The sequence below is a fragment of the Pecten maximus genome, chromosome 5 (assembly GCF_902652985.1).
Source record: "Pecten maximus chromosome 5, xPecMax1.1, whole genome shotgun sequence".
NCBI lineage: Eukaryota > Metazoa > Mollusca > Bivalvia > Pectinida > Pectinidae > Pecten > Pecten maximus.
The window spans coordinates 49849215-49862127 of record NC_047019.1 but is presented as its reverse complement, the minus strand read 5'-3'; the positions used below and the strand labels follow the sequence as shown (position 1 = coordinate 49862127).

The window sequence follows — 12913 nt, the reverse complement described above, 5'->3', positions numbered from 1 at the left end:
TCACAGTCACTTTAGCCTTGACATACTCTTATCAGGCTGTGGTGAGTGTGATCGTCAAACTAATTTATCTATCTTTGAAGCTACTACTGAATATATCAGAGATACTAATAGATTCTGAACCCTAAAATTGAAAATACTTGTCTTTCATCCATATATATACATTTATCCTGCAAGCAAGTATATAGTTATAGGTATTTACTACTTGACATTTACTACCCCCCCCCCCCCCCCCCCCCCCCCCCCCCCCCCCCCCCATCCGATGGACGTATATTATTCTATTTTATATTATAATTATGATAGTATGAATGTTATGAATTAGTACACTTACTAGATGAAATATAGTATGGACAACCTTATTAATTAGTGGATTAAAATTGGTTGCATATTTACTGCTTACATATTTCTATTGCTCATAGTCGTGCCCTATATTAATTATTTTTCTTATAATCATTTCTCAATCATACTTCTATCAAATTCAAGTAATCACTCTCCAACTATGCAACCTTACGGAATCCACTAAATATATTATCTAACTAATTTTGCCTTTCTTAACTGTCATTATCAAATTAAAACTCAGAATGTTGTATCCATGACTGGTCCCCAAAGCTTATGAGTGGATGACCAGCAGCTACCTAGCTGTTATGGACTTTACTGGTCGGTATCCCATAGGCGGAGGGAATCCTGTTTTGGTTACAGGATTTTAAAATTTTCTATAAAAATAAACTGGATGAAATGTATTAAATAAAATCGACTAATTATACTCGATTCAGAGTTGTCCCTACTTAACTGATATCTCACTATATTATATATTATATGAATGATGTTAACATGTATATACTCATTGTTACTAAATGGAGAGAACTTACATAGGCTATGCCTGTTGTTCAATCCTTTTTCTTTCAGAAATATCTTCTTTGAGAAATAAAATTTGTTGAAATGAAATATGGAAATTTTGAAGCTAAGGAACCTTGATGAATCACTGAGTACCCCTGTCTTTAGTAAACATCCTGACGTTAAGGAACCTTGATGAATCACTGAGTACTCCTGTCTTTAGTAAACATTATGACGTTAAGGAACCTTGATGAATTTCTGAGTACCCCTGTCTTTAGTAAACATCATGACGTTAAGGAACCTTGATGAATCCCTGAGTACCCCTGTCTTTAGTAAACATCCTGACGTTAAGGAACCTTGATGAATCACTGAGTACCCCTGTCTTTAGTAAACATCATGACGTTAAGGAACCTTGATGAATCCCTGAGTACCCCTGTCTTTAGTAAACATCATGACGTTAAGGAACCTTGACGAACCCCTGAGTACCCCGGTCTGTAGTAAACATCATGGTGTTAAGGAACCTTGATGAATCCCCGAGTAACCCTGTCTTTAGTAAACATCATGACGTTAAGGAACCTTGATGAATCCCTGAGTACCTCTGTCTCTAGTAAACATCATGACGTTAAGGAACCTTGATGAATCCCTGAGTACCTCTGTCTTTAGTAAACATCATGGCGTTAAGGAACCTTGATGAATCCCTGAGTACCCCTGTCTTTAGTAAACATCATGACGTTAAGGAACCTTGATGAATTTCTGAGCACCCCTGTCTTTAGTAAACATCATGACGTTAAGGAACCTTGATGAACCCCTGAGTACCTCTGTCTTTAGTAAACATCATGGCGTTAAGGAACCTTGATGAATCCCTGAGTACCCCCGTCTTTAGTAAACATCCTGGCATTAAGGAACCTTGATGAACCCCTGAGTACCTCTGTCTTTAGTAAACATGACGTTAAGGAACCTTGATGAATCCCTGAGTACCCCTGTCTTTAGTAAACATCATGACGTTAAGGAACCTTGATGAATCCCTGAGTACCCCTGTCTTTAGTAAACATCATGACGTTAAGGAACCTTGATGAATCCCTGAGTACCCCTGTCTTTAGTAAACATCATGACGTTAAGGAACCTTGACGAACCCCTGAATACCCCTGTCTTAAGTAAACATCACGACGTTAAGGAACCTTGATGAATCCCTGAGTACTCCTGTCTTTAGTAAACATCATGGCGTTAAGGAACCTTGACGAACCCCTGAGTACCCCTGTCTTTAGTAAACATCATGGCGTTAAGGAACCTTGATGAACCCCTGAGTATCCATGTCTTTAGTAAACATCATGGCGTTAAGGAACCTTGATGAACCCCTGAGTATCCATGTCTTTAGTAAACATCCTGACGTTAAGGAACCTTGATGAATCACTGAGTACCCCTGTCATTAGTAAACATCATGACGTTAAGGAACCTTGATGAACCCCAGAGTACGCCTTTCTTTAGTAAACATCATGGCGTTTAGGAACCTTGATGAACCCCTGAGTACCCCTGTCTTTAGTAAACATCATGACGTTAAGGAACCTTGATGAATCACTGAGAACCCCTGTCTTTAGTAAACATCATGACGTTAAGGAACCTTGATGAACCCCTGAGTACCCCTGTCTTTAGTAAACATCCTGACGTTAAGGAACCTTGATGAATCCCTGAGTACCCCTGTCTTTAGTAAACATCATGACGTTAAGGAACCTTGATGAATCACTGAGTACCCCTGTCTTTCGTAAACATTATGACGTTAAGGAACCTTGATGAATCCCTGAGTACTCCTGTCTTTAGTAAACATCATGGTGTTAAGGAACCTTGACGAATCCCTGAGTACATCTGTCTTTAGTAAACATCATGACGTTAAGGAACCTTGATGAATCCCTGAGTATCCATGCCTTTAGTAAACATCATGACGTTAAGGAACCTTGATGAACCCCTGAGTACCCCTGTCTTTAGTAAACATCCTGACGTTAAGGAACCTTGATGAATCCCTGAGTACCCCTGTCTTTAGTAAACATCATGACGTTAAGGAACCTTGACGAATCACTGAGTACCCCTGTCTTTCGTAAACATTATGACGTTAAGGAACCTTGATGAATCCCTGAGTACTCCTGTCTTTAGTAAACATCATGGTGTTAAGGAACCTTGACGAATCCCTGAGTACATCTGTCTTTAGTAAACATCATGACGTTAAGGAACCTTGATGAATCCCTGAGTACCCCTGTCTTTAGTAAACATCATGACGTTAAGGAACCTTGATCTATACCTGAGTACCCCTGTCTTTAGTAAACATCATGGCGTTAAGGAACCTTGATGAATTTCTGAGCACCCCTGTCTTTAGTAAACATCATGACGTTAAGGAACCTTGATGAATCCCTGAGTACCACTGTCTTTAGTAAACATCATGGCGTTAAGGAACCTTGATGAATCACTGAGTTCCTCTGTCTTTAGTAAACATCATGGCGTTAAGGAACCTTGATGAACCCCTGAGTACCCCTGTCTTTAGTAAACATCCTGACGTTTAGGAACCTTGATGAACCCCTGAGTACCCCTGTCTTTAGTAAACATCATGACGTTAAGGAACCTTGATGAATCACTGAGTACCCCTGTCTTTAGTAAACATCATGACGTTAAGGAACCTTGATTAATTCCTGAGCACCCCTGTCTTTAGTAAACATCATGACGTTAAGGAACCTTGATGAATCACTGAGTACCCCTGTCTTTAGTAAACATCATGGCGTTAAGGAACCTTGATGAACCCCTGAGTACCCCTGTCTTTAGTAAACATCACGGTGTTAAGGAACCTTGATTAATCACGGTCTTTAGTAAACATCCTGACGTTAGGGAATCCAATATAAACAAGGGAAGTCCATGTCAACTGGTTATCTACAAAACGTCTTAAAGTTATTGAATTCCGGGATTAAAATTGGATTAAAAAATAGTTACTGTTTCCAACAGGAAAAAATATCCTAGTCGGCAATGTTGACTATGGAATTGATATTGGGATGAGGGAATAAAGATTGAGGTCGGTTTTCATTTTGGAATTTGAACTGCTTACTCGTTTTAGGATGATGTATTAATTAAAACACTTTGACAGGATTATACAAAAGAAACATAATCTATTATCATCTTTATATACAAAGATTTGTACAAAAGAAACATAATCTAATATCATCTTTATATGCAAAGGTTTGTACAAATATACGTTAGATTTTATCATCTTTATATACAAAGGTTTGTACAAAATACACGTTAGATTTTATCATCTTTATTTATCAGTTAAAAGTAACATTTTCTTGCCGTTGATGACAAGTTCTTCTCCCATTGAAGGTGCTATAGCTGTCGCCCATGGCAATCATCAGTATTTAGCATCATTTTTTATTAAATATTAGGAATCTGTCGATACGTTAGACATTTCACGTTTAACTTTAATACTTTACTAGGATTCATTCTAAGGGTCTGAGCTGTAGGGCTAATGTTTAATGACTATCCGTAGTGTCAGCTATGATCGCCTTGTTTGTGTAGCCTTGTCATGTAATGTTTTGAAGCCTCTAAGCTATTTTCCAAAGGTCATCAGGGACATATAGATATGCCACATTCTGATGTAGTGTTCCTCTCACTGTCTTCTGTATATATTTGTTTATATAGTCTGTAGTTATAAAGTCTATAGTTATACAAGTCTGGGGATATATATCATAGTGATGATAATCTACATTGCCTGACTGTAGATGATGATATGGATGTTTGTCCATTATCACGTTAACGATGTGGTGTTTGGTTAATATCGTACAAACCAACTCCGTGTAACGTAATCAATAATTTATTGTTGTGTTATGAAAACCATCAAGCCTGTTTCCCATGGTGGCAAAATGTTCTTATTACATTTGTAACTTTAGAAATATTTTAACAGCAACAGTAAAGGGACATTCATCAATAACCATACACGTGTACTGAAGTATCTCACTAGCAATGAAAACCCACACCAGTATCTACAGAATCGTATGTGTTTGATCATTTTGTGTTTAATATTTGAGTGAGATGCCGGTAAGCAATGATGGTAGAATGTACATAGAATAGATATAAGTATCACATACTAGGGTACCGACGACCAATGACATGGCTTTTAAGTAGCGAGTTATTATGGAATGACAGGTGTTCCGGAAGATTAACCGTCTTCAATTTCATTGACGACAACTGTCATGTAAATGTCAGTTCGACCAATCGGCCAATATAATGAACATCAAGGATTTTACAAAACATAGACAAGATAGTAATCTTTCAATGCAAATGGAGAGTTAAATAGAGTACAGCCAAAAACATATTAAACTGCATTAGTCATGTCGGGATTGTTTATTTGTGGTATTAGACTAAGTGTTGATACCTCGGGGACGACGGAGGGACTCAAAATACCGCCATACTGTCCCTTTTTTATGGAAGAACACAATATCAAAATCTCCCGACAGTCACTGAACTGAGCAGGATCACATTCGTGACCTAGGTTTCGGTTTACCGATTCGGCCAGATCTTTATTCATGGCTGAGTGATGATATATCATGACGGATGGATACTTGTTAAAATCACGATTAACACGTCAGTAACGAGGTAAATTGTATACACTGCCAGTGTTTAACCGTCTGTGTGACTTTGTACAATATTAAATGCCCCGGCTCCTATAAAATGTATTTCTGATAAAACAGTATTGCGTATTGATTATCAAACTAAATATAACAAGATTGCAATTGAGAAATAAACACAATGACGACAATTGTTACGAGTAGTCTAGATTACAACTCTCTCTCTTTGTAAGTGTTGGAAATATCAATTATTTTTGTAAAGTCGAACACTCGTGAACCATTTGACAGTCGCACTTACTGTAATATATATAGACAATTGATAAAACATGGCGGTGTTGAATAATTCACGCACATCCCCGTGTGTAGGAGATGTAGACTCTGTCTGGTTATAAACAGGTAACTCAGGTATACTTTATAAATCGATCTCCCTGGAGTTATCGATCTTAACCACTTCCATGTGTGACACCACGTACCACAGTGGAGTCTGTATCAACTCTACAGAAATATGCCAGGAATGTCCCTCTCTATATTTAATCTATCACGTCATGTGTCTCAAATTAGTTAATATTTTCTACGTATGTTTCATTTATATTTTTCTACTTTGTTCATATTGATATTTGATAATAATTCCGTTCTAGAACCATGTATTACTATTTTTTCCAGTTTGTAAGGTTGCTTTAGATAATACTTTTCTTTTTACGATTAAGTCGGGGATGCAGTCTTACTGGGATACTGTTTACTCCAGAAGTTGAATTAAATGAGTGTGGATTTTGAAAATATCTAAAGATGTTCTGATTAATTTTGAATAGCCGCTCCTATCGAAAGTTTCTTCCATCAAACTTTTTATTTTTCTACTCTTTACATTACCATTACACATTACAAACTTAAGGAAGCCATTCTCTACTCTTTATACTACCATTACACATTACAAACTTAAGGAAGGTATTATCTACTCTTTACATTACCATTACACATTACAAACTTAAGGAAGGTATTATCTACCCTTTACATTACCATTACACATTACAAACTTAAGGAGGGCATTCTCTACTCTTTATACTACCATTACACATTACAAACTTAAGGAAGGCATTCTCTACCCTTTATACTACCATTACACATTACAAACTTAAGGAAGGCATTCTCTACCCTTTATACTACCATTACACATTACAAACTTAAGGAGGGCATTCTCTACTCTTTCTCCTACCATTACACATTACAAACTTAAGGAAGGCATTCTCTACTCTTTATACTACCATTACACATTACAAACTGAAGGAAGGCATTCTCTACTCTTTATAATACCATTACACATTACAAACTTAAGGAAGGCATTCTCTACTCTTTATAATACCATTACACATTACAAACTTAAGGAAGGTATTATCTACTCTTTACATTACCATTACACATTACAAACTTAAGGAAGCCATTCTCTACTGTTTATAATACCATTACACATTACAAACTTAAGGAAGGTATTATCTACTCTTTATACTACCATTCCACATTACAAACTGAAGGCAGGCATTCTCTACCCTTTATACTACCATTACACATTACAAGCTTAAGGAAGGCATTCTCTACTCTTTACTTTATGTCGGGTCGTCGATGAAGTAGAAGACGGATGCTCTACTGGATAACTTGGTCTTCTTTACCTTGTACGATCCATGTGTCTCCATACAAACATATACTCTTGTTTACAGTTTGTCCTTGTTTGATAGATTTTTAGCCTGAATTATCTTTTGGTTATTATGTCGGTATTTCTCACCATTTTTGCATGTTTCATCATTATTGCAATTCTGAGTCTGTGTTTTTGAATATTGGAGATATCTTAAAAATATGCGAAAACGTCTTTCAACTGGTGCCAAATTAAAGTACCTAGATAAGAAACCTCTCCGTTACCATATCAGTTTTATTGCCGTTGGAGTTAACTCCCTTCGCACAGGCCAAGACTCGTTACGATGTTCAAAAACTGATCACCAGATTACATGTGGAGAGCGTTATCTCTCGGGAGGGTTGGGACCAATATCGCCCCATTTGATAAAATTTTTAATTAATTCCAAACTAAACAGAGATAATTAACCATAACGTCACATTAGCGTTATCCTATGTCCTATGACTAATCTGAACAGCATCACCTGTATCACTGATGGTGCCCAGCACAGGTAACGAAAGGCAGTAGAAAAGTATAGAGGTACGAGGATACCGGATTAAAAGTACCAAGGAAAGTACCGAGAAAATAAGGAAGATACTGAAGTACAAAGGACTGAGGATACCGGATTAAAAATACCAAGGAAAAGTACGAGAAAATACGGACTACGGAGGATACTGAATTTAAGTACAAAGGACTGAGGATACAGGATCTAAATACATATCAGTAGTGAGAAGAATGTGGAAAGTCGTCATGTTGATTGTGTTTCTGATAGCGGGATGTTCCATCACTTTTATACAGGTAAACCATTCTAAAACAAACTCCAACAAAACAAAGGAAAAACAAAACAACCAATGGAAGTGGTACGTGTACAGTAGACAGAATAAGTGTTCATCACCATATACTCATTACAATGGTAAAGTGGGCTATATTTCTGTTGTATACGTATTGAAGAGTTATAACATAACATAACATATAAATATGTATAACATACACGTGACATATAATGAATCTTCACGATTAAACAATTCTGACGTCAGAGTTGAGACCAATACGAATGTAGGCGCACTTAAAAAAAATAAGGATTTATTTGTCTCGATGTAGGCCACGTAAAAAGGATTTGGTTGTCTCGATGTAGGCCACTTAAAAAGGATTTATTTGTCTCGATGTAGGCGCACTTAAAATGTAGGCGCTCTTAAAAAGAAGGATTTGTTTGTCTCGATGTAGGCGCTCTAAAAAAGAAGAATTTGCTTGTGTCGATATCGGCGCACTTTAAAAGAAGGATTGAAGGATTTTTTGTCTCGATGTAGGCGCACTTAAAAAGAAGTATTTGTTTGTCTCGATGTAGACGCTCTAAAAAAAGAAGAATTTGTTTGTGTCGATGTAGGCGCACTTAAAAAGAAGGATTTATTTGTCTCACTAATAATATAAGATATTCACAATCCATCAAAACAACACCCTTTTATTTGTAAATATGTTATTGTGATGTAATAACAATACAAAAGCCACAGCTGTAATGCTATTTGATTTCCAGGCCCAGTTTCCTTGGGATTCGTGTCCAGACAATACCGGTGTCATGACGGCTTGTGTGGTGACAGAAAACAACTGTTTTACAGACTACAACTGTCCCACGGGTACGTACTCCTCGTTACCCGATATTTAACCAAGTTGTTCACCAAGTATACTGTTATTCCTTCACATTACAATACTATCCTTAAAAAAGTACCGAAAGTTACAATATCACCAACATTTCCAGGAATGAACTTTATTAATATTGGAAACTACCGATACATAAATATGTTCATTGATAAATCAACAGGATCTGATAATTAATGATGACAAATAAATTGATTAATTAATGTGTCTACAGTAACAGCATATCGAGAAGGGAAATCATAGCATGTAGACGATGATTTTTGTTTTTGTGAATGTAACAAATACTGAATTATTACGACGTGAGTCCTCATAATCAAAGAAATTCTGTGAGATGTGTATTCTATGGCTATACTCTGGCTATTTATAGGTATGCGGTGTTGTCCTGGAGGATGCGGACGGACGTGTCAACGGCCCAGTAAGTTTATACCTAACGTTATATCTGTAACTCCATCTGTTTTGATTTTAGCTTGATGGAGACCCACATTGTTCGTTTCCTAATGTTACGTACACTTTCTGTTGTAGCTGGGTGCCGAGTGTCGCCGTCCGGATCCAAACGGTTTTGTATTCACAATGGAATGTGTATTCGGTCCCGAGAGGAGTACTGCTGTAATTTCCAATGTCAGGAACCATTCGCTACTATTGGCTAATCACATCATACAGGGAGGTTATCTTGGATGACTGCAGAATAAATAATGTCAAATACTCACCTGGATTCGGTTATTTGTGGTCTAATATCATCACTGAAAACAAAGAATCGCGAATCTTCGCAAATCTATCAAAGTAAGATCTGAAAAGTTATATTCCCCTTCCCCTTTAATCGTTTAACTGTACAAATCTACCTTAGGAAAGTCTGATAAGCTCCTGAAACATCAGAGAAAAATATAATATCTAAGTATATCCAGGTTCCAGTTTCATCAACATTACTCATCTTAAAATTAAAAAAAACAATGCAGCACTGAGTTCCTTAACACAGTTTTCCCCTTAAACCCAGCAGTGCTGTCATATGGCAATTTTGAAGCTAAGGAACCTTGATGAATTCCTGAGAACCCCTGTCTTTAGTAAACATCATGACGTTAAGGAACCTTGATGAATCCCTGAGTACGCCTGTCTTTAGTAAACATCATGGCGTTAAGAAACCTTGATGAATCCCTGAGTACCCCTGTCTTTAGTAAACATCACGGTGTTAAGGAACCTTGATTAATCACGGTCTTTAGTAAACATCCTGACGTTAGGGAATCCAATATAAACAAGGGAAGTCCATGTCAACTGGTTATCTACAAAACGTCTTAAAGTTATTGAATTCCGGGATTGAAATTGGATTAAAAAATAGTTACTGTTTCCAACAGGAAAAAATATCCTAGTCGGCAATGTTGACTATGGAATTGATATTGGGATGAGGGAATAAAGATTGAGGTCGGTTTTCATTTTGGAATTTGAACTGCTTACTCGTTTTAGGATGATGTATTAATTAAAACACTTTGACAGGATTATACAAAAGAAACATAATCTATTATCATCTTTATATACAAAGATTTGTACAAAATACACGTTAGATATTATCATCTTTATAAACAATGATTTGTACAAAATATACGTCATATATTATCATCTTTATATGCAAAGGTTTGTACAAAATATACGTTAGATTTTATCATCTTTATTTATCAGTTAAAAGTAACATTTTCTTGCCGTTGATGACAAGTTCTTCTCCCATTGAAGGTGGTATAGCTGTCGCCATTGGCGATCATCAGTATTTAGCATCATTTTTTATTAAATATTAGGAATCTGTCGATACGTTAGACATTTCACGTTTAACTTTAATACTTTACTAGGATTCATTCTAAGGGTCTGAGCTGTAGGGCTAATGTTTAATGACTATCCGTAGTGTCAGATATGACCGCCTAGTTTGTGTAGCCTTGTCATGTAATGTTTTGAAGCCTCTAAGCTATTTTCCAAAGGTCATCAGGGACATATAGATATGACACATTCTGATGTAGTGTTCCTCTCACTGTCTTCTGTAGATATTTGTTTATATAGTCTGTAGTTATAAAGTCTATAGTTATACAGGTCTGGGGATATATATCATAGTGATGATAATCTACATTGCCTGACTGTAGATGATGATATGGATGTTTGTCCATTATCACGTTAACGATGTGGTGTTTGGTTAATATCGTACAAACCAACTCCGTGTAACGTAATCAATAATGTATTGTTGTGTTATGAAAACCATCAAGCCTGTTTCCAATGGTGGCAAAATGTTCTTATTACATTTGTAACTTTAGAAATATTTTAACAACAACAGTAAAGGGAAATTCATCAATAACCATACACGTGTACTGAAGTATCTCACTAGCAATGAAAACCCACACCAGTATCTACAGAATCGTATGTGTTTGATCATTTTGTGTTTAATATTTGAGTGAGATGCCGGTAAGCAATGATGGTAGAATGTACATAGAATAGATATAAGTATCACATACTAGGGTACCGACGACCAATGACATGGCTTTTAAGTAGCGAGTTATTATGGAATGACAGGTGTTCCGGAAGATTAACCGTCTTCAATTTCATTGACGACAACTGTCATGTAAATGTCAGTTCGAGGTCATTTCAAAAGACAACGAAACCATCGGCCAATATAATGAACATCAAGGATTTTACAAAACATAGACAAGATAGTAATCTTTCAATGCAAATGGAGAGTTAAATAGAGTACAGCCAAAAACATATTAAACTGCATTAGTCATGTCGGGATTGTTTATTTGTGGTATTAGACTAAGTGTTGATACCTCGGGGACGACGGACTCAAAATACCGCCATACTGTCCCTTTTTTATGGAAGAACACAATATCAAAATCTCCCGACAGTCACTGAACTGAGCAGGATCAAATTCGTGACCTAGGTTTCGGTTTACCGATTCGGCCAGATCTTTATTCATGGCTGAGTGATGATATATCATGATGGATGGATACTTGTTAAAATCACGATTAACACGTCAGTAACGAGGTAAATTGTATACACTGCCAGTAATTAACCGTCTGTGTGACTTTGTACAATATTAAATGCCCCGGCTCCTATAAAATGTATTTCTGATAAAACAGTATTTCGTATTGATCAATTGAGAAATAAACACAATGACGACAATTGTTATGAGTAGTATAGATTACAACTCTCTCTCTTTGTAAGTGTTGGAAATATCAATTATTTTTGTAAAGTCGAACACTCGTGAACCATTTGACAGTCGCACTTACTGTAATATATATAGACAATTGATAAAACATGGCGGTGTTGAATAATTCACGCACATCCCCGTGTGTAGGAGATGTAGACTCTGTCTGGTTATAAACAGGTAACTCAGGTATACTTTATAAATCGATCTCCCTGGAGTTATCGATCTTAACCACTTCCATGTGTGACACCACGTACCACAGTGGAGTCTGTATCAACTCTACCGAAATATGCCAGGAATGTCCCTCTCTATATTTAATCTATCACGTCATGTGTCTCAACTTAGTTAATATTTTCTACGTATGTTTCATTTATATTTTTCTACTTTGTTCATATTGATATTTGATAATAATTTATTCTAGAACCATGTATTACTATTTTTTCAAGTTCGTAAGGTTGCTTTAGATAATACTTTTCTTTGTACGATTAAGTCGGGGATGCAGTCTTACTGGGATACTGTTTACTCCAGAAGTTGAATTAAATGAGTGTGGATTTTGAAAATATCTAAAGATGTTCTGATTAATTTTGAATAGCCGCTCCTATCGAAAGTTTCTTCCATCAAACTTTTTATTTTTCTACTCTTTACATTACCATTACACATTACAAACTTAAGGAAGCCATTCTCTACTCTTTATACTACCATTACACATTACAAACTTAAGGAAGACATTCTCTACTCTTTACATTACGATTCCACATTACAAACTTAAGGAAGACATTCTCTACTCTTTACATTACCATTACACATTACAAACTTAAGGAAGACATTCTCTACTCTTTATGCTACCATTACACATTACAAACATAAGGAAGGCATTCTCTACTCTTTATACTACCATTACACATTACAAACTTAAGGAAGGAATTCTCTACCCTTTATACTACCATTACACATTACAAACTTAAGGAAGCCATTCTCTACTCTTTACATTACCATTAC

The 12913-nt window shown here is 36.3% G+C and overlaps 1 protein-coding gene across 1 annotated transcript; it reads left to right on the top strand.

Moving 5' to 3' along the window:
• The first annotated feature begins 7421 nt into the window (after positions 1 to 7421).
• Positions 7422 to 9448, top strand: LOC117328284 (perlwapin-like protein). The gene is made up of 4 exons (XM_033885802.1): positions 7422 to 7887; positions 8621 to 8720; positions 9110 to 9157; positions 9265 to 9448. Exons 1-4 carry the CDS (start codon positions 7825 to 7827, stop codon positions 9387 to 9389), a joined length of 336 nt encoding a protein of 111 aa, XP_033741693.1. The 5' UTR covers positions 7422 to 7824; the 3' UTR covers positions 9390 to 9448.
• Positions 9449 to 12913: the final 3465 nt, after the last annotated feature.